The sequence below is a fragment of the Meriones unguiculatus genome, chromosome 1 (genome assembly GCF_030254825.1).
Source record: "Meriones unguiculatus strain TT.TT164.6M chromosome 1, Bangor_MerUng_6.1, whole genome shotgun sequence".
NCBI classification, from domain to species: Eukaryota; Metazoa; Chordata; class Mammalia; order Rodentia; family Muridae; genus Meriones; species Meriones unguiculatus.
Window position 1 is genome coordinate 133,054,330 of NC_083349.1, and position 23,100 is coordinate 133,077,429.

At 40.0% G+C, this 23,100-nt stretch overlaps 1 protein-coding gene across 17 annotated transcripts in view; it reads right to left on the minus strand.

The window, feature by feature from the left end:
• Positions 1 to 23,100, minus strand: part of Hdac9 (histone deacetylase 9) — an 855,384-nt gene that overhangs the window by 210,667 nt on the left and 621,617 nt on the right. For all 17 annotated transcript variants that reach the window (XM_060367035.1, XM_060367042.1, XM_060367053.1 and 14 more), the window contains 2 exons: positions 17,271 to 17,391; positions 12,045 to 12,094 (listed from right to left, as the gene is read on the minus strand). In XM_060367035.1, coding sequence (XP_060223018.1) covers positions 12,045 to 12,094; positions 17,271 to 17,391 — 171 coding nt within the window. The remainder of the gene's footprint in view (positions 1 to 12,044; positions 12,095 to 17,270; positions 17,392 to 23,100) is intronic.

A 23,100-nucleotide genomic window follows, 5' to 3' on the forward strand; every position in this document is an offset into this window, starting at 1 on the left:
CTCAGAGCTGGACCTATTTCCTGGGGGTGGAATGGAGTGGAGGAGGTACTTTTAGAGAAGAGAGCACCACTGCATCCCTGGTCAGCTGCCATGACTAACCTACATCCTCACATTTGACCTTCAGGACAGTCATGCAGTGAAGAAAGCTTGTTTAACTCTGTTGCATTGATGAAGAAACTGAAGCTCAGCTCACTGAACTAATAATTCGCAGAGCCTCTGTGTTACACGCTTTTCAAAATAGCAGGTTGAAAGAACAAATCTTAGAATATCAAACTATTCAAGAACCATTCTGCAGTAACTTAGTTATACTTTAAAGCCTTGTGAGATCTCTCTAGTTCAAAGTGACTGTCATTTATTTTCTTCTGTGGGATGATGCTGAGAGTCATGATTCTGGCCTAGGGACCTCTTGCATTCCTCACTGTACTCTTCTTCAGTCATCTCTGCAGCCTGTAATGATGCATATTCTCATGTGATGCACACAGAAGCTCTTTCAGTGTATATATCCATGTAGTGTTGGACGTTCTGTTGAAACACCAGGACTCTTGAAACAGAGCTGAGATGGATTTGTGATGGCAACAGATGGACAGACCCATATACAGTTCCTCACTTTTGTTCAATACTAAGGGGAAAGCATTGGCTGACAGCCTACTCCTTGGAATCACTTGTAGGTAATGATGCCCTCACACCTTAGCTTCTGTAGTCATGGTGAGATGGATAAGAAACAGAACAGCTATGGGGAGGATCTGGAGGTCCCCAGTAAGAGCATGGAGAGAATAGATGAGTAAGCACTGACTGATACTCCCATATGGACAGAAGGAGTAAACCACTGCTGACCCTGGGACATGGGGACCCACTGAGAGCCCTAACACATAACCACAAGTCACTCCCAGTAAGACCGACTGCTTTCTGGAAGCTCCATTGACCTTGCATATGTAATTTCTAGTTACTCTTCGTCTTCAGAAAAATATCCCTATACTCTTTACTGGCCAGAAATAAAGGACAGAATGTATTTACTTTGGCAACGGGGCTGCACCTTGGCCCTTGAAGGATCCTTACTTTTGGATTCTGGTGGACTCACAAGTTTGTCAAACAACTTAAAGGATTCTTCTAGGTTAACAGGGCCAGGACAGGAATCTGGGCATCTCCGCTGTTATTATTCACAGTTTCAGCAATGTACTAGTCAGTCCTATTAAGACTCAGTTAAAAACAGAGCCAAGAAACACCATTTTATTGTTTTCTTACTGATTTTTCACCTCATCTGATATATATATACATAGAGCATGTAAGGGGCACTTCATAATATGCTAATCCTGCATTCATCAGATGGTGAATGTTATGGCTCTGTTTTTACAGAGAGCAGCTTAATAAAATTAAGCTGACTCAGTAGGTGTGGGGAATGAGATTCCCTCTGCGTCATCTCAGAGATTTGGTCCAAGGCGTAGATTTCTCAGTGTTCGAGTTAGGGTTGACATGCTGTGTACAGACATGCAATTCTTTTCAACCCCAGCTGATGATGCTTAGATTTAGCACTTCACAGGGGTTTTAATAAAGAAGAAAATGCTCTTGGCAAAAGAAGAAAATGTGCTTTTCTTGTGGCTTGGGGTATTTTCATTTGGGAAGGGAGTGTTGACAGTCGTATGAGGTTAAAATTATGGTGAAGTCTGAGTGCTCGGTATTGGGATTAAAAACTAAGAAGTCAGGCTACCTCTGTTTTTAGCCATGCCTATTTGTGTGAATTAAGTACATGGCATCTCTGAACCTTAGCTTTCCCTTTCTGTAAGACACTAAGTCTATATTGCATCTTTAGGAATAAGATGCCTGGGATTGTTGTGTAGACGAAATAGACCAAGTGGCTTACTACTGGAAGCTTTATCTACATAATTGCCATTTTCTTCTGTGAGGCTGGGAATTAACCCAGTTTTCCAAATGCTATTACTATGCTTTCTAGGCTTTTCTGTGGCCTCACCTACTCCAAATCATCTTATCTGTCCCATTCCTGATGAATAATATAACCACCAAAATCAGTCCTCTGGGCACAAATCCAGCCAAAGCTAAGGATTATCATTTTATTTAGACAGAACATAACCCCAAATGACTCAGTCAAAATATTTACTGATACTATCCCAATACAGAAAACATTGAGGATAAAGAGGGCATCTGATATCAGAAAGTGTTCCTAAACTTCAGATACCCACATTTGTGTTCCATAGAATACATTCCTACAACACAAAATTAGACATAAAAACTAAGAAGTCTCAGCGTCTGCTTTGATAGTCTGCAGGGCAGAGCCTTTCAGAGGCCCTATGGCAGGTTCTTAACTTGTTTCCTGTTTTCTTCTTCTTCTGGTGTCCATCCTCTTTGCCTTTTGGGATGGGGATTGAGCATTTTAGTAAGGGTCCTCTCTCTTGATTAGTTTCTTTAGATGTACAGATTTTAGTAGGTTTATCTTATATTATATGTCTACATGAGTGATATACCGTGTGTGTCTTTTTGCTTCTGGGACAGCTCACTCAGGGTGATCCTTTCCAGGTCCCACCATTTACCTGCAAATTGCATGATGTCCTTATTTTTCATTGCTGAGTAATACTCCATTGTGTAAATGTACCACAATTTATGCAACCATTCTTCAGTTGAGGGGCATCTGGGCTGTTTCCAGCTTCTGGCTATTACAAATAAAGCTGCTACAAACATGGTTGAGCATATGTCCTTATTGTGTACTTGAGCCTCTTTTGGATATATGGCCAACTGTTGGGCAGAGTGCATGGACTCTAATGTAAGAAGTGGGAAATAGTAAGATCTGGAGAGGACAGGAACTCCACAAAGAGAGCAACAGAACCAAAAAATTTGAACACAGGGGTCTTCCCAAAGACTCATACTCCAAACAAGTACCATGCATGGAGATAACCCAGAATCCCTGCACAAATGTAGCCCATGGCAGTTTAGTGTCCAAGTGGGTTACATAGTAATGGGAAGAGGGACTGCCTCTGACATAATCTGATTGGCTTGCTCTTTCATCACCTCCCCCTGAGGGGGGAGAAGCCTTACCAGGCCACAGAAGATGACAATGCAGCCACTCCTGATGAGATCTGATAGACTAAGATCAGAAGGAAGGAGAGGAGGACCTCCCCTATCAGTGGACTTGGGGAGGGTCATGCATGAAGAAGGGGGAGGGAGGGTGGGATTGGAAGGGGAGGAGGGAGGGGCTTATGGGGGGATACAAAGTGAATAAAGTGTAATTAATAAAAGTTAAAAAAAATTAAAATAACTGGGAAGTCAGAAGCTGGTTAGATGGCTCAGTGGTTAAGAGCACTTGCTGTCTTACAGAATACCTAGGTTCACTTCCCTGCACTCATTTTGGAGGGCCCATAAATACCTGTAACTCCAGAGGTTATGATACCATATATTATTTTGTTCTTCACAGGCACCAGTCATGCATGTGTGGCACACATACATGCATACAGGCACTCATATATATATATATATATATATATATATATGCACAAACATATATATCTTTATTATATATATAATATATATAAAATTATATATATTTGATATATAATAATATATATAAAATAATATATAAAATAAAGATATATCTTTATTTTAAAATTTGAGATGTTATCCCTTAGGACATATAATAACCTAATGAAACGTGCCCATCATTTTTTTCAGGCTCTTACAGCTCAGATATAAATAAGAAAGGAGCAGACAGAGACAAATGAGTTCTAAGCTTACCAAAAATGTCATTTAAGAAGCCACAAAAATACACATGTTATATGCACTACTTGCAAATGTCAGGGCCTCTGCATCAGACTTGAAAATGGACAGATCTTGGAGGGCATTGTATAACTTTAGCTTGACAATTTAAGTTAGAAAATGTATACGAATAGCAGGCTCAGAGACTGAGAACCCAAAGCGCATTCTCAGACATCGGGGTCACTCACGCATGCAGACATCCTACAGCTAAGTCCTAGCTCTCCGAATGTCTGGGTAAGCATGTTTGCATGTGAGCTCCTCCAGACGTCCCTAGCCAGATCTTTAGAGAGCTTAGATTTCAAGGTGAGATTATCAGTCCTTCCTACTGGCGTGGCACACCAAAACCCAGAAGTTAAAGGGAGCCCAGCTACCCTGCACTTTTGGCCAACCAATCCTCTTCCATGTGTCCACAGTGTCACAGCAGAGAAGGAAAGGGCTCTCCCAGAAGCCTGAGTAATTGTGGCTCTTCCCTGGCTTCTGAGTTTTCATTATTCTCAGTAGATGTCTTTATTCTCTGGACTCAGTTTTCAAGTCAGTCTCTCTCTTCCACACACATGCACACATACACAAAAATGTGACTCTCATTTCAACCCTCACTTTTTAAATTCAACTTGAAAAAGTAGCACTTTCCCATTATAAATCAGTCCAGTATTCCAAGCATGCACGACTCCACACCTTGTTTGTTGGTTTTTCTCCATACAATTCAACACACACACTCACACACACACTCACACACACGCATATACACTCACATTCATATACATACACTTGAATACACACACTCACACACAAATGCATATACAGATATGCACATACATACACATGAATACATATATGCACTCAACATGCACTCTCTCTCTCACACACACACTCATACACAAATACAGATGTGTACATACATTCATATACATACATGAGAACACACACACACAGCTAAACTCATATGTAGTCACTGTTTATCTCCATTCCTCACTATCATTAAAGTTCCGTTAGGATTCTTTTCCTTTTAGTTTTAGATTTTGTATTTTTGGTTGTGAGCTTAGACTTTAACAGCTGAGCCACCTCTCCAGCCCTAGATTTTAGATTTTAGAAGAAAACAACTCATTGATGTTAATTAAACAGAAGTTTCATTAAGAACTGTAGACTACAACGCAGGGACAAACCAGATGAGCTCAGGCGCGCTCAGGGTGGAATGGCCTTAGACATAGAGACGGACCCCATCCTAGGGTATCACTACTATACACTGAAGTTTAGTTTGTTACAGGGTTGCGTTTCTGACATGAAAAGTCTTGCAGACAGAAGTACGACAAAGGAAAACCAAGAGTCTGATAGTTTCACATGCAAACAGGAAAGCTGAGCTGGGCCTCAGTTTATGACATAGCAAGTTGTCACGAGCTTTCTTTATCTGAGTTCCTATTTCCTTGGTTTGCTTTTAATTTTTCCTTAGTGTTACATTCTTTTCTTGAGGGTCAGAAGTGGTAATCAGAAGTTTTCATGTTTAACTCTAGTCAGTATGTTTTGAGTTTCCGGGTATTTATTTCATATTACCATAGAGGGTATAGATTTTCTTTCTCCTTCCTTCCTTCCTTCCTTCCTTCCTTCCTTCCTTCCTTCCTTCCTTCCTTCCTTCCTTCCTTCCTTCCTTCCTTCCTTCCTTCCTTCCTTTCTGTGTATTAATGTGAATGTCTTGCCACTATGTATATAAGTGCACCAAACGCATGCATCAGAGTTCCTGGATCAGGAGTTAAAACTGGTTGTGAACCAGCAGGTGGGTGCTGGGAATGCAACCCCTGTTCTCTGTAAGAACAGCCCTGCCCTTAACTGCAGAGAGATATCTCTAGCAATGCATAATTTATGTTTTAGTTTATACAAAAATTAAAATTCATCAAATCAATTTGCTTGCAGCAAACACAAAGTGTAAAGCTAAGTTTATTTTGGTCTTAATGTTTATAAAATTTCAACTCTTATAGTAAACACTATATGTTTTGATGTCATATATATGTATATATATGTTATGATGTCCATATGCCACCATATTGGGCATATACAATTAATATAATCTATATAATACTAGATAAAATTTCTGAATAATAATTATTGCTACATTTTTTTTAAAGTTAAGGGGCAACGTGAAGTTTTGATAGTTTACAACATGAAACAAAAACTAAACAATTACTTTTTCTGGGTGTTGTAGGTATCCTCCTCCTAGCATCATTTGTACTAAGTTTAAAATTAATGAAAACGCAAATACACTTGGAAAGAGGGGACAAGGAAAAGAGACGTAATAAAAACACAACAGATCTTCTTGGCTTGAGGGAAGGGACTGTGATGTGTGTGGTTGCAGCCACAGGGGCAGAGGGACACCTATACTTAAATTCAATGCAAGTAACTGATGGCACCGCAGCTGAGCTTTGATCACATTGCTGTTAGAGGAATGAACTTTATCTTGATTATTGCGTGTGAGCAGCAGGTGCCACCGTCTTTCTCCTTCTGCTGACGTAATGAATGGCATTGCGCTTGCGGAGGGCAATGGGGTGGGAGTAACACCTCATGAAGTATATGAAGAAAGAAAGAGCTCTCTCCATCAATATCAAGACTGAAGGAACATCCAAATGCCGGGCATGTTTAAATATTAAGCGCTTCAGGGGGTTTGGAGCGCAGAAATTCTCTCCCAATTGGCAACAGCTTGGTGCAATTGTCAGTAATATGGAGTGTCATTATGGCAGAAAGAGTTACTGCCTGACCGGCTCCCCCACTACCCTGCCTTCACACTTATAAACAACTGACCCAGCATTCACTGCATTGCCTTCTCGGGGACTTAGCTCATGACTGTGAGTGCACCCCTGTAAGCATCTCCCTCCTTGTTTCTCTCTATGCTGGAAGCCCCTCGTCTGTACTCCCACAGTGCACCCAACCAAGCCAGGCCCCCCAGGTCCGGAGTAACTGAGAACCTTGTTCTTTTTCATTAGTTTTTGCAATCCTGGACCTTTCCCCGCTTTTCAGTCATCATCTGATCGCATGCACTGAACCTTCTAAAACGGCAGCACTATTTCAAAACAGACAATTCCAAATAACAGTGATAAATCTCACCACCGAATGAGCCTCTTTATTTTTCTAGGTTAAACTGTATGTCCGTGCATTTGGTCACTAAATCATTCGTTAGTGTTATATAATAGAAAGAAAAGCTCAGAGGAGCCGCCGTTCAGATGGTTTGCCATGGACTTTTTTGTTCACTGCTATTGGGAAGAAAAGAGGGAGTGGAACAGCAGTGCAGTGGTAAATAAAAACAATGAAGACACACACATGGTGGACATGACAGATTTCCTGTTAGGGTTTCTGTTTGTGTCTGATGGTTGTGGCCATATATATGTAAACACTCATATATGTAAATCTGCGTATAAAAGGAAAGAGCACAGGTCAGCTCTGAGAGGAGAAAAAAAATGTAAAATATTTCATCCAAACCTGCATTCTGCACAGTGCGTATGATCAGCATAGCGGGAATGTCTGAGCTCGCCCCAGCCCCACTGAAATGAGCCTTCAGCCCAATCACCCAACACACAATCATCTTTCTTCCATCTGCCTTTCCCTACGTAAAATAAAATAAAATAAAATAAAAACATCCATAACCCCTGGAAGTTGTGAGACCTAGGTGTCATCATACAGTTCACTGACAAAAATAAAAGTTTCTAATAAAAGCTGGATTGGTGTTCCCAGGGCCTGAGCCTCCTGCTCCGGGCACAATGCCTCCTTTTCTGGCTCATCCAGGACCAGTGAGTGAGTCAGGCCCAGATTCCGCCTATGCAGTCTGTAGCTCCTCACAAGATCTAGGGACTCGCTCTGCCTCTTCCCAGCTCCTGCTCTTCCCACCAAGGGCCTGGGCTGCCCAGGGACCAGGGTTCTTTTCTGCATCTTTGCACTGGGGGCTGGTCTATTGTGGGATAAAAGTGGAATTCTCTGCTGTCTGCAGGCCTTTCCCCAGGGAATGGAGCATGAAACCCAAACTTGTATAAAATCATATCCTGTTTGCAAACATCATACTCCCTCTGCTTTTCACTAACCGGGTCCCCTAAACCCCAGCCCTGCTTGAGAGCCCATTCCTCATCTAAACAAATGCCATAAGCTCCTTTATACTTTTACAACCATGTCAAAAAATAATATTGCCTGCCAATAGTGATGTGATTGGAGTTGCCTCCTCTGAGCCATAAAAGAAGCGCACAGTCTGTTATCAATTTCTCTAAGTGTACCGGGGGAATTATGGGTCGATTCAGTTCCAAGTTATAAATGACAACTCAAAAGCCACAGAAGCGTTTGAAGCTGGGAGCCGATGACGACATTATCATAAAAGCCTGCTCGTCCTTGCATTTGTGGGTTTTTTTTTTTTTTTTTTCCTATCAAGTGAAGAGGGGGTAAAATAAGGCTGAGAAATGACTTCAAGATTTCTTCACACAGCAGCAGGTCAGATGGAATGGCCAGGAAAATGATCACTATTTTTAGTGATGTACCCTCAGGAGAGAGAAATAACGTGGTCCTGCTCTGGCTATTGTTTCCAGAGTCTCTTAATGACCTATTTCACTACGCAATGGCTGAGGCTCAGATTTGGTGAAACATTCTTTCAGATGGTGGGTTTTCTTGCAGTAGAATTACTTCATAATTAGAAATGAGTCATGCTCTGGTAACTAAAGAAAATGAGACTCAAACACAAGGAAATTTGGAAACCCAACATTGTCAGTCAAAACATGGTTCTAGACAGTGTGTTCTACAGAGTCCTCAGTACTGCTTGCCCATATGATGTCTGACCAAGAATCCAATCACCACAAGCTATTCTAAAAGAAGTTCCAAGAAGAAGCAGAGTTTTCTGATTTCATAATGCCCAAAGTCATCTCCTCAAAAATCAAATTAATCCATCAGCATTTGGTAGCTACACTTTAAACCTAGAGAGAGTGATGCTGTTTTTCCAAACCAATGACGATTTACAATAAGGTTCAGAAGTCATAGGATAATTTTGAATTGAAATCAATGGGTATATCTTAGCTTATTTGAAGCAGAGCTACTGTTTAAAGACAAAAAACAGTTACCAAATGATTCCAGAACTCTATGGTGGATCCACGAGGCTAAACTGAGGTATTCCAAATCTATACTGGATGTCTTTTGTACATTGTGTGTCTGTGGTTGCATGGAGGTGACGTTATGGGCTGGTTCAAAACCAAAGGACATAGAGTTCTTCCTAGGGCTGTATCAAAACTGAAGACCTAAGAAAGCAAGATGGCTCAGGCAGGTCAAGAGCATGATTTTTTTCTTCAAAATAACATTAAGAATTAACAAAAAGTGTAGGCCCTCAATGTCTCATTGGGTCCCAGCACTTCTGAGCAAGCTTGATGACCTAAATTCACCTAATACACACAAATAATAGACAATATTTAAATATAATTGCACAAACACAGGAAAGTACTGAATCATATAAGTTTGTTACAGTATTATCAAGTTAAAAACTTGGCCCTGCTGTATGTGCACACATGTGGTCATGCACATATGTCCATGCATGCAAACACACACACACACACACACACACACACACAAACACACACTTACCAGGGCATACCCAGAAGACTGAGGAAAATTTGGTAAGCACAGTGTCCCTCTTGAGTCCTCTCCAACCATCTCCGTGGTTAGCAGGGCCACCTCAGTCTCCCTCAGCTGCCTCTGCCCACACTAACATAACCCATCAGCACTGCTGACAACCCCCAACCAGGGCAATGAAAGGGATAAAACTAAGAAGGTGTTCTATGACCTGCTGTGCTTCATGCTGGGGATACAGAGCCACCTGGAACAGCCACTATTCATTCTTTAGGCCTTTTAAGGAACTTACTGAAGTCATTCTGGCTGAAGACTAAGTTAGGTTGGTATAGGTTTAGTGAGGGTCAATAAGGGTACTTTGGGACAGTGAGCCTCAGGTACATGCCAGGTTATATCTCGAAGGGGAATCTCAAGGGGCCACCTGTAGCTAAGTGATGCATCATGAATTAAACACACATGTAGGGGAGGGAGCAGGCTTCCCTGTGAACCATTCTTTTCATCGCTTTGATTTCCTTCCCTGCCACAGTTCCAGTGAAATGCCTTCGTTTCCCTCTTTGCCCCATTTGCAGGTAAGCGCTCTTTCTCCTGAAACAGCCACTTGGGATATTACAACATACTGGCAAAGGCAATGAAATCCATTTCAAAAGTCGTTTATCCTCTGCCTTTCAGAATGGTCAGGCAAGCTCCCAGCACTGCAGGGGTTATGCTCTGGCCAGCCAGCCTAAAGCGGGGATGATGCCTGCTTTGTGTCAAGGATCAAACAGCAAAAGTCACTAGTGAGCTGCAAGGAAAGGGGGCCCATAGCAGGCGCTGTGAGGCTGGAGGGGTAGAGGATCATCAGCAGCATCTGGTAATGATGAACCCGGTGGAAGAATTCGAAAAGCTGCTTCACTGAGTCTAAACGTGAGTGTGCACATTGATACTTCCAGCCCTTCATCAATGGCTGTGTGATTTTTAAAAGTGTATGCCACTTACCTAAAAATTCCGTTTCCCATGTGCCAAAAATTGCTTAGTAATAATGACTATGTATGGCCTCAAGAGATGTGAGTGATGAAGAGCAGTTGTTGCTCATCCCGAGGACCCAGGTTCAATTCCCACCACCCACACGGTGGCTCACAACTATGTGTAACACCAGTTCCAGAGGAGCTGAGGCCTTCTTTTTCCCTTTTGTAGTGCCAGCAATGAATATTATGCATAGAAATATGTTCAGGGACAACACCTATCAACATCTTTTTTACATTTTGTTGGCTTCCCAGAACTCAGTTTGATAAACTATCCAGTTCAAATAGATACTGATCAGTGCTGGAATTTTTTTCGGAGAAATAAGATGAGAGAACAGGAAGTTCTTAAGTTAGGCATCATTAGATGATAAGATGAACAGAAATATATGGAAATTCTGTATGTATGACAGCTATAAGAAAACATTATTTTTGATCTTTCTTCAAAATCCACAAAGTTTGCTTGATGTAAATGTATTAGTCCTTGGAAACCTGACTTAAAGTTATGTTACGGAGTGAAGGTTTGTTACTGATAAATGTTAACTTTAAATAGATTGCCAGCTATAGCCTTTGTTCTAATCATCCATAAAAATGTAGACATATTTATACATATGTTGCTGGATCTGAACAAATCTATTCTTGAGATGTGATATAAATATCTTTGGTCAAAAGGCTTTGTTAATTATTGAAGACAAAAACAGCCTCATAGGCTTACAATGTATCCCATAATGCAAAGCACTTTGTGTGGATACTTTGTTCCATTTTCTCCAGCTATAAAACTTGTGCTTAGCTGGTGAAATTCTATGGAAAATGAAGTTCTGCTGCAAAATTACTTTAAAAAAATCTCTCCCAGGAACTTTTCTCCAGCCACACAAAGCCTAACAATGCTTGATTCAAGGAATGAGCTTCTTATCACACAAATGGATTAGAAAGGCCTCACACTTGGCATAGTTCTATTCGTAAATCATATGAGTAGGCAGCTTCAGACTTGGCATCCAGCTCAGTGGGCCACACAGCCCTTTCTGAAGAACAATCCTTGACACAACTCCAGAGATACATCGCAGGAAAGATACTGTGAGCTTGTGAAATTTAAAAGCAGTAAACAGGAGCCTAGCATAACTGTCTTCTAAGAGGCTTCACCCAGCAGCTGATGGAAATAGATGCAGAGACCCACAGCTAAACACTAGACCAAGCTCAGGGAGTTCTGTGGAAGAGTTGGAGGAATGATAGAGGGAGCTGGAGGAGTCAAGGACACCACAAGAAGACCTACAGAGTCAACTAACCTGGGCCCACGGGGGCTCACAGAGACTGAACCAACCAAAGAGCATGCATGGGCTAGACCTAGGCCCCTTACACATATGTAGCAGATGTGCAGCTTGGTCTCCATATGGGTCCCCTACAATGGGAGCAGGGGCTGTCTCTTACTCTGCTGCCTGCCTCTGGATTCCTTTCCCAAAAACTAGGCTGCCTTGTCAGACCTCAGTGGGAGAGGATATGCTTAGTCCTACTGGAACTTGATGTGCCAGGGTGAGTTGGTAACCCTTGGGACCTCCCATTCTCTGAGAAAAAGAAGAGGGGAGAATGGGGGGAAGGAGTGTGAAGGTGGGATGGGGAGAAGAGGAAGGAGAGGGCTGGGATCAAGCTACAAAGTGATTAAATAAAGAAAAAAAAAGAAAAATTAAATAAAAAAGCAGTAAACAAATTCACACTTACCCCAAGTCCACCACAAGGTAAGGACGAAAAGAACTTTCGAGAATCGTCACCTGCATAGTATGAAGACAGGAGACATAAGCACACAATGAATGTAGAGTTCTCACAGTTTGGGTCTCTATAAGCATATAATAGGCCATATGTATCCATTATTTCACTCATTAGAAAATTAATTAAAATTTAGAGCAGCTGGACTTAACTTCCAGAATACATTGCTTGTTTATACATAGATACAAAGTCAAAGCAAAGAAAACAAATGCAAACAACAAAACAACAAAAACAACACACATAGAATTAGTCACCTCGCATGAAAAAATTTGTTTGTGATAGAAATTTCTTCAGATCATGACTTTTGCAGTCAAAAGTGAAGACCCTGGCCAGAGCACTGGGCAAACGGCCTCTCTACTTCTTTCCCTGGAGTGGTCCCCCACATCCTCCCAAGAATACAGAGGACTTGCCCTCCAGTCAGTCAGGGATGTTCTTCTTCTGCCTAAGCCCTTGTTGGGTGGGTGGTCATGCGTTCTGGATTATGCAAATACAGGGTGGGCTGTGTGTTCCTCCTGCCCCACACCACCTCACCTGCAGCAGTGCAGAAAGAAACACCACGCTCCAGAAAGGAAACAATCTTGTTTTGCTTTGAGATAGAATTTCATTTTGTGCTGCTCACTTTGTAGCCCAGGCTGCCCACAAACTCAGAGCAATCCTCCTGTCCAAGCCTTCTAAAGTGCTGACCCACCACAACAAGCTCAGAAGCATTTAAACACCAAATGCAGCAGTACTGTCTGTTACCATTCAAAAAAGCTGCAATTCAGTAACTCAGCTGTCTATTGAGCATAATTTCCAACATGATGGCTCAAGCCACAAGCTTTATGAAAATAAGCGCTGCAATTAAAAATAAAATCAAATACAAAGTGTTTTCTCAAATGTTCGGTCTTTGTCTTTTTACTAGTTGGTTTATTGTTTTATGTGTATGTGTTTGGCCAGAATGTTTGCATGGTCACCACATGTGTGCTTGGTGCCCACAGAGCTCATGAGAAGCATCAGCCCAAGCCCCCCGGAGCTGGAGATACAGGTGGTTGTGAGACACCATGTGCCTGCTGGGAATCCAACCTGGGCTCTCTGCAAAAGTAGACCATGCTCATAATCACTGGTCCATCTCTGCAGCCCAAGAACTTAGTCTTAACTTATACCCTAGAAACATGTATGTATACTTACATGTCGCAAGTATCTCAAGTTATCTAAGATATAACTCAGATCGAGGACATTATAAGCCTCTCCAGGGTTTCCATTTAAAAGAAAAAAACCATAAAGCAATAAGGATAATATCATTTAGGATATCTACAGATATAAATGTCACATTTAACATATATGCTGGAATATTAATAGTGATTATCTCCTGGAATTAGGGTGGGGTGCTCATCATCATTGGTGGAACCAGGAACAAACCTCCACTTCACCAGTGTTCGGCTGATGATCAGTGAAATGCCAATTAAAATTGAAAACAGGTTTGTGGTGAATTTCAAATTATCTAAGTGAATTATCCTGTACTGTCACTGAGAAAAGCTTATTTTGGAAACAATAAATTTTATGAGTTGTTTTTTTTTTAATGCAATAAGTGACATGAAAAATGATAAAGAAAAACTCATGAATAACTTAAAACATCTAATTAGACAGACAGATTCCCCCTCAAAGCAAAATTAAACACAACAAACAAAAACCGAGGGCCTACCTCAGTGATAGAGCACTTGCCTAGAATGCATAAAGACTTGGCTTTACATCATAGTGTTAAGACTGGTAAACCAGCACCAGTAAAAGCCACTTAGAAACGAAACAAAACTAAACAAAACGAAACAAAACAAAACAAAACAAAAGAGAAAACTTAGGGATAAGAGAGAGGGCTTGGTAGGCTGCAAAGCATGATAATCTGAGTTCAGGCCTCAGAAAGAGAACACTGACTCCTGAAATCTATCATCTGCCACAGCACCATTGCCCCAAAATGATACATATAAACATGTGCGCATTCACAGAAATAAATGAAATACTCTGCATAACTCTGCAGAAGGCTAAATAATTTTAATATTATTATTCTTAACAAGGTGATCCATGTATCCCTGAGCACTTTGCAAGACTGAATCCATATATCAAATGCAAATTAAAAATAATTTAATATCTGAACTCATTGTTTATGAGCAATTAAGAATATGCTGTATTGCAATAAAGTATTTGAAAGAAGTAATCAAAAAATTATTAAGTTCTAAGGAAATAAGAGAAATAAATTTATTTGGTGATGTTTAAATTTTATTTAGTTATATAACTAAAAATAAAGTAATTGATAATTTTAATTTAGTTGTATGAAAGAAATTTTTAAGTTATTTCACTTACTGAAAGTATTGTTTAAAGGCACTATATGAACTTATCAGTGGGCTGAAGTCTAACTAGCTTATGAGGTAATAAAAAATGGCAATAAGAATGACAGGGCCCACTCGCCTTCTAATTGACCCTAGCCTATCAGGTCTCATCAGGGCTGGCTGCATCATCTTCCTCTGTGGCCTGGCCTGGCTGCACCCACCAGGGGGAGGTGATCAGAGAGCCAGCCACTGAGTTCATGCCAGAGAAAGTGCCTGCTCTCCTAGGGAAGGGACATAAGGGTAGAAGAGGGAGGGAGGGTAGGTTTGGGAGGGGGCCACAGCTACCACACAAATTGAATAAATGTAATAGATGATGATGATAATAATAATAAAACAATAATGAAAAAAAGAATGACAGGGGCATTAATTCTATAGAAAAACTATTACAATCTACTGGAGAGAATAGGTTCAATGTATCCATTGTACAGGGTCGAGAGTATCTAAGGAGGTAAATGGATAGTCCCTTTAAAATATAATTATTTTGTAATATGTCCTTCACGATACAGAGACTTATAGGCCTGGTCATACTGAATTTCAATTTAAATTCTTCCTTCTAATTGTAAACCATAATTATAATGAGTCTAGTATAAATTTTGAGTTAGAAATGACACCTCACATATTGCTGAGGACTGGGGAAGTCCAAAAATTGCATGGCAGTAAACAGAATGGATAAATGGGACAAAGCATCTTGAGCCTGAATTTCTGCAAATGAAGCAACAACATTCTGGTCTACTGGAAACCAAAGAATTACAAGCTACAATAATCCAAATTCCACAAAGAATACAAAGCAACCTTTTAAGAGAAGCTGGCAGTCTACTGCGAGCTGGAACTGAGGGAGATCAGCAGTACTTTTCATTCTCCAGACGAGCTCCAGGAGTTCTAAAATGCTGCCGAAATTGAACAACGTGGCTGCCCTCCCTGTGTCAGAGAATGCAGCATCCCTGTGCTACCTGAACTAGGGTCAATATATAGTCAAAGTGTTGCCTTAATGGCAGAAAGATACCTGTAATTTGTAAATAAAATGGTCATGATGTCCAAGTTCACACTTGACTTCATTAATAAATGTCTTTGTTCTTAACCCTTGGAATGTTGGTTGCTAGGGAAATCATGCTCACTACTGTTTATAGTCTGAACAATCCTTAGTGTGTTCCAAAGAAGGCCCAAAGCAGTTACTCTTATGACTGGCTTGACTATACTCTAGGGGCAAAAATAAAAAGAAAATGTAGTTTGAGTTCTATTTTTATCAAATTAAATGATAGATGCATCTGTTTAATACTTGAGAATGTAGGTATCATGGAGTCATGAAAATTAAAATGTTTGGGAGTGCAATCCTGTGGTTAGTTAGATAGCATTATTCATGTTAAAATAAAAAAAATACATTGCAAAAGAAAACTCTTCATGTAAAGCATCTGTATGTTCAAAGCATGTCTTAAACCAAAGGAACAAAGAATTGGGTTTGGTGACAGGCTCTTGAGCTGCTGTGGAGGGAGGGTCAACAGTTCAAAACCAACCTTGTACTAACAACAAACAGACCCCGTCTCAAAATAAAGGAAAAGAACCAAAAAGATTATTTAAAGCATAGATATTGGAGTTGTTTATTTGTATCTGTATATGTTTTACATAAATTTAATTGTATTAAATAAATTGTATAAAATAAAATGCTTACCATAACCAGCTTTGAGCAACATTCTTTGTAAACTGTGGAACCTCTTTGTGTTCTCCTTTCTGCTTACTTCTCCCTCGACTGCCAGTCCTACCAGGATCCACACATTGGCAGGGACACAGACACACTAGGAAGGGCCCGTGCTCACACATTTAAAGAGGCTCGTCACTCCTTTAAGAAGGCCCAGGCATGAGTGACAGGGGATAACTGCTGACCTCTCCTGTGGCTTCCAAAGATGCCTACCTATTATGAGCCACATACTTGCTCTGAACTACTGAAGTCCAGTTAACATAAACTGTTTTGAAATAATATTGAATTAGGTGAGAAAGTTCGACGATCTGAGACTGCTTCGATAGATTTCTTCAAAGAGGCAAGTTTTAAAATGTTTCTTTTGGGTTAAAACTGTAAAATACAATTATTTCAGCATATGTTTCCAAGTTAGGTATTGTTATTCAAGTATAAGAGGTTCTGAATAAAATAAAATTTTCTACTACTATTTTGCCACTAATATGTTATAAAATATTTATTGTTTCAATATCTACATTAAATCTCTGAAGCCTAAATTTTATTTAAAAATGTGATAAATTTTAGGAAAAAACATACATTGAAACAAATTACTCTCATTAGTTTCCTACTTGTTTCATTTACTGTACTATTTAGTTCCCGTAAGTATGGCCTATATTTAATGGATTACATCAAGACCTTCAGTCAGTTCTCTTTTAAATAAGGTACTCTTATTTCTGTGTGTTGAGCTCAGAAAGAAGACCTGAAAGACAGAAACTAAGGAGAAGTACAAAAAGAAAAATAAAAAAAAAAGAAATTTCCATAAAGAATGTGAAAAGGTCTTATGATTGTCCCATTTGAAAATATAATGAAATAAATTTGGTAGCTCACATATTTCTACATGTGAAAACATACCATATGTCTGCTGCCCATATAAAGTTAATTTAAAAACAAGCACTATACACTGTGCAGTGTCGTTTTCTAATGCAGAATCTGCATTGGTTTCTATTTTACACAACTCAAGCCAGGCAGCAACTGCTGGAAAAACTGATCTTTTTGTCACACTGCTTGCCAAGTATTCTGAGCTGACACCAGCACTGACTAATGGCAGTGCTGGAATGTGCTGTTCTCAGCAGAGCGGAGGCCTGCACAGACCTAGGAGCGTCCTGGGGTCCAGCTTCTGTCCGTCCAGCGGGCTGGTGCCGTACAACAGTGAGTGATGCTGAGAGTGAACAAGCTGTATTTCCTCCAGGCTGGCTTTTCGACCTTGAATTCGCTGAAAGAAAACAGCAGAAACCTATAGTCTTTCACTGACAACACTCAGAAGAAAATGAGACCTCAAGTCACATTTAGATGATTAATAATGGGATCAGATTCATCATGCAAGAATGTTACTTTTCCAAGATTTGCTTGGTAAAGTAACAAAATAAAAACTAGAAAATGAGCATATACAAGATTCAGGTAAACAGATATCTGACTACATAAAGCTTTTTTTTTCTGGCATAACAATAAAGTTATAACAAAGAAATTAGTATAAAAGTATCTGCTTCATAAAAAAAAAAAAACAAATAAGGATTACTGTTTATATACCAAACGAAATGATTATCCTCTTTTGTCACACTAACCTGAAGAAGATGCTGGAAGGAGGATGAGGTTAATAGCACTAAACTTGACTGCATTAGCTTTTCACTATCACAAGCATTTGAATTATTTCATGTTTGCTATAATCTAAACCAACATTTCTCAACGTGTATCACAAACAGTACAGACAGGTCAGGAGCTGATTATCAATGTCTGTACTGAATCGATATAGAGATCTGTTGTCAATGTTTAGAAAGTTACAAGGCAACTTGACAAAAATTTATGCTTTGAATCTCACAAAATTTCATGCACCCCCACTTTCTATTTCACCCATACAATATTTCCTTTAAAGTATTTTATAAAAATGTTAGTTGGTGGCAGATTTGCAATTAAACAAAAATAAATACCACTGATAACTTAAGACCATCTAGACTCATTCAACGTTTTTATAGTCAGGCTCAGGAGAGAATTTCACTCATTTTAACAAAGATTTTTTCATGTCATAACCATCAACAATGTACATTAAGTTAAGTCTCAATTAGCCAACATGTGGTTTCCCCACAACGTATCTCTCTTAGTACATCTATGAGCTGGGTAATGGTAGTTCTGGCCCATGATGTTAATTTACCTCCACTTTTGAAAACTACACACATTAATCCACACATAGAGAACATATGACCATAAGAGAGCAGGAAGTGAACACTGAAGCACATGTGGAACAGTGGTGAGATTTAAAAACAAAAAACAAAAAACGGTTCTTCCATGTTGCAGAGGCAGAGGGAAAGGCCACGTTCTTTGAAACCTGAAAGTTTTTGGAAGAGCACCTCCTTGGGGACCAGGACAATTCTACCCTCAGCGTCCTGGGTGTAAGGTGATAAGGCTGTAGGGAGGCCAGTCAGTGTTGCTATGTGGTTCACTGAGAGGGCAAGCTGGAGAAATGGCTGCTGGGTGACACACACATTCTACTGTGCAGGAGGCAGAGCTGTGCTTGTCAATAAAATAAATGATTAGGTCACAGTTAGGGAGGAATGGCAAGGGCCACAGAGTGAGAAGATGATGGGAAGCAGAAGGCTCTCAAGACTACCTTTATGTCCCAAAGAAACAAGCAAAAACTTCAGGACCTTTCTTTACCATAACATTGACATTCTCTGCTTTTGACATTATCATTCAGCATTATGATCATTCAGCAATCCAGTTTATAGTTCTAGAAAACTAAGGATACATTTTAGAGAAATTATTCCTAAGTAAATGTGATAACGACAGGCATTGCTCTGATCAATTAACAAACATCTTATAAAAGGAGGAGAACAGCTAGCAAACACGAGGTTTCGAAATGCTCATGAAAGGTCAGAACAACCATATGCATAGAACAACAAGTAAAAGGAAAACTTAGTAAGAGAAAGTTGAGTCAAGAGCTCAGAGACAAACTTTAACTAGAAGATTTCAGAGGGGGGAAAGTCATCCTCTCCAAAGCCCTGAAATCTGGTAACTTTGTGGTTGAATCATCTAAAACTAGCATGAGCAGAACTTGGCAAGCAGGACTGACAGCCAGTCCTAGTTGCATAACCATGGCTGTTAATAAAGGCAAGAGCTTCCTGCCCATAGACACATCATAAATGCAGGTGCAGTGAGGCACCAACACATTAAACAATGTCCATCATGTCTCCTGTCTTCAGAGTATTGTAGAATAAACCCAGGAGCCACGCAGTGGACAAGCACTCATCACCAAGCTTCACACACAGCACTCTTTGCACATGAATGTTGAGACAAGGTCTTACTACATTGCCTAAGATGGCCTTGAACTTGCAAAACTCTTGCCTCAGCCTAGAATTACAGGCCATACTAACAAGGTCAGTTCTATAGCTCATATTTAGACTCAGGCTTTGGATACTGCATTATCCTATACCCTTGCCACAGTCTTCCCTCTCCTTTCCTACAAGAACGTTTTCAGGCCAAATTGAATTTTTGCCTATCATATAAAATCAAATATCATCAATAGTGTTTTAATAGCTAGTTATATACATTTGCATACCTTATACTCCATGCTTGCCTCAAATATTTTTTCTTATTTTTCAATGACTCAAATAGCACTCTAGTTGCATTCCCAGTCACACACTCACACAATAATCTCTAACAGGACCCAGGATTCATGGTAAAAGAACACCTGCTGAGTTACACTCATCTCTTTGGGTAAGACTGGCTAAGAGGCACTAAGGATCCAGCCCCGCAGTTCAACGTGACTCATTTTGAGTTTCTGCTTTTATCTCATACTCTGTTGTTGCTTCATTATTGAAATACACCAATGTTTATAAATCTTAATAACTTTTGACACAGATGTTGGATCCATCCATCTATCTATCATCTATGTATCTGTCTAAGTATCTATGTATGTATCTATCTCTCATCTATCTATATATCTGCCTATCATTTGAACATTAATTGTATTCAATGTAAATAAGTAATCATCCTTTTTTGTGTTGTTCTCTTGTTTTATAATTGGAGACAGGATCTCAGTGTGGTCCCCAATGTCATCATCATCCTGCCTCTGCTTCATGAGTGCTGGGAATACACAGATGCATGCCTCATCACAGCAGCCAGAGAAAGCTGATTTATTGACAATCACCTTTGCCTCTCCAGTTGCTGGAGAGAAACAAGCAGTGGAGGCTAGCCTATGACAAAGTTCTCTCCCTCTAGAAAGACCTGGAGAAAGAGTTTTGTGTCTTGGTGCGGGAACTTAGTTCATGGCTGAGTTAAGAGTCCCCCAGTTGCAAGTGTCTTCTTAACACTGTTGGTGAGGCTCTGGTTTAACCTCCTCTTATCATGCCTTGCCTCCATCACATTCGGCTCTCCTCTTATACTCATGTCCAATACTTCTCATTTTAATTTAGTCTTTCACTTGTTTAGGCTTAAATGTAGATATTTTTATCACTTCCCTTCTCCTTCTATTTCCCACGTGCCCTTTATTCTTCATTTTCCTCTCAAGATGCTCCCAAGGGTCTGAAAACAAAATGGAACAAAGTGCTCTGTTTATCTTAATTTAGGGAGATGCCTATTTCCATTCTCAGAGATGACTGATCTGAAGGACCAATATATAAACTCATCCATGCTATTCTGACCCAAAGGATTTTTAAGAATTCTGAGTATATTGGGACATTGAACGCATCCTCCATGGTATGCATAAATAGGCCTTGGATCTTTGCCTATATAGGTCAAGGAATGAGTGCTTACAGCTCTTCTTTTGTTCCTAATAAGAAACACCGAGGACCCTTGTGTTCACGGCTCCATTATCATTCTTTGTGCCTTGCCTTCAATCAGTGTCCACTGAAAATCAGGAAGGAGCTAAGGCTTAATGAGCATCTACTCTGTGATTACGGGTATGATTAGATTCAACACAGATCCAGGACAGTTTTTATTCATACTGGAAGTTTGACTAAAGTCATGTAAAATTACCATATCATTGAGTCTCACAATGCACCATGGTTCTTTCCTAAAGAAATAGTCTTTCTGAAATAAAGCCCCTTAATGCAACATGATTATAGAAAGAATGTTCTGAACATGATCTACAAAGTCATACTGTGACAGGATAAAACACGGCCTGCCCACACCCACCCACACACGGAGTGCACACACGGTATAGATTCATAATTTTTTTTTTCTGCCAAGGAGCAGAGAAAAAAGGAAACAGTTCTATTCCTTCCTCTCCTGTGTTCAAAGCCTGGATTGAAGCCAGTGTCCTAATCAGTTCTCATTGGCCCTGGAGGAATCAGAACCTTTTGTAAAATATAATAAAGGGCATAAAATCATGATAAAATGCATGAAAAAGCAGTGCCTTTGGTTAGGGAACTAGGAATAATTTGGCAGAACAGATGGATTGCATTGGTTTGGTATTATTGAGGACATGAAAGGGCTCATTCTGCGGCGGTTCCAAACGAAGAGAAAATGTCCAACTTAACTTTGACAAGTCAAAGTACCTGCCTCCACTGGGGGAGGGGACTCCATTTTCTTTAATCATTTTCAAAGTAGTGACATATTAGGCAAAATTATCTACTGAAGTGTCTCAATTTCTAAGAAGATTTCCTCCATTATTTTTAAGGAGAAATATGTGTTCATGTGGGCCCCCTCCCTCAGAAAAATCCACAGAGCTGCAAACAGCCAGTTTGTGGAGGTATAAGAAGTTATTTTTATCAAAGTTGCCTTCTGCAGCATATGTAGTATTTAATGGCTTGAGCATGGTCCACTGATTATTCTCGATACACAATTTTCTCTGAATACAAAAGGAAATGTGGCCTCATTACTGGAGAAGAAATGTACTCCTTTTAGAGTTACCCTTTAGAGTCATCAGGCAGCAATCAGCTGTTCAACTGTTACATCAAAATGTGTGTTGTTTTAACTTTCACCTACTCAACCCCCTTCCAGACAGTTTTTGCAGTCACCTGTTTCTCTCAGAATTTTGCTTAGGACATGAAGCGAGGTAAGGAAGAAAGTAATTCAGCAGGCAGCCATGCAGGATTTCTTTTGTCTTTTCTGTTGGTCACATGGAAACAGTGGATTGCATTTGGGAACCCTGTGTCCCAGCCCTCCCTCTCTCATGCCCTGCAGTGATGAAAGCTACCCATGAGACATCCCACAGGCCTTTGCTTCTTCACGTGCTAAATAAAGGTTTGAATAAAAACCCTTTTGAAGTTTACATTCAGCCTTCAAGTGTTAAGAGTCCGCGTGAAAACAATAAAACTTAACACACACTTCACTGATGCTTACGAATTTGCTTTGGGGAAGAAAATACAATCTCAATGTATGTTACTGTGTTTGAGGTGAGAGAAGAGCCAGAGGAAGGTTTTCAACAGGGTTTCAACCCTTCCTAAAGCCAATGTTTGTAGGTATAATCATAGCCGAGAAAAAGCATAGTTGTTGATGGCTGGTGAGATGGATCAGTAGGTAAGAGGATTTGCTGTCAGACCTGACAACCTGGGACCCATAGAGTAGGAGAAAATGTATTCACTTTGCAACACCCCCCCAATAAATAAATACATTTAAAAGAGTGTTTTTTAATAATATGCATTCCTGTAAGATGAAGGCTTCAAATAATAACTTGTTTCGGTTTAAAAGAATTTTTTTTGCTTTTGTTTGTTTTGTTTCGGGGGTGGGGCTGGAATCGGACTCAACATGTGGGCAAATTGTCCTTTTTCCCCAGCCTGTGCTTCTGAGTAACAAACCTTTTGTATCTCCAGTACATTCTTCTAACAATAACTCTTTCATTCTTAAATGTAGGATCTATTTCCCTCATTCTGTCTACCTTGTTAAACTTACATTAACAGTTGAGTTTGTGTTGCCATTGTTCTTGGCATGGGCTGCCTCTCAGGGTATGAGGGAAATGTTGAAGGGGCTTGGCTGTCCAGAGCTTCCA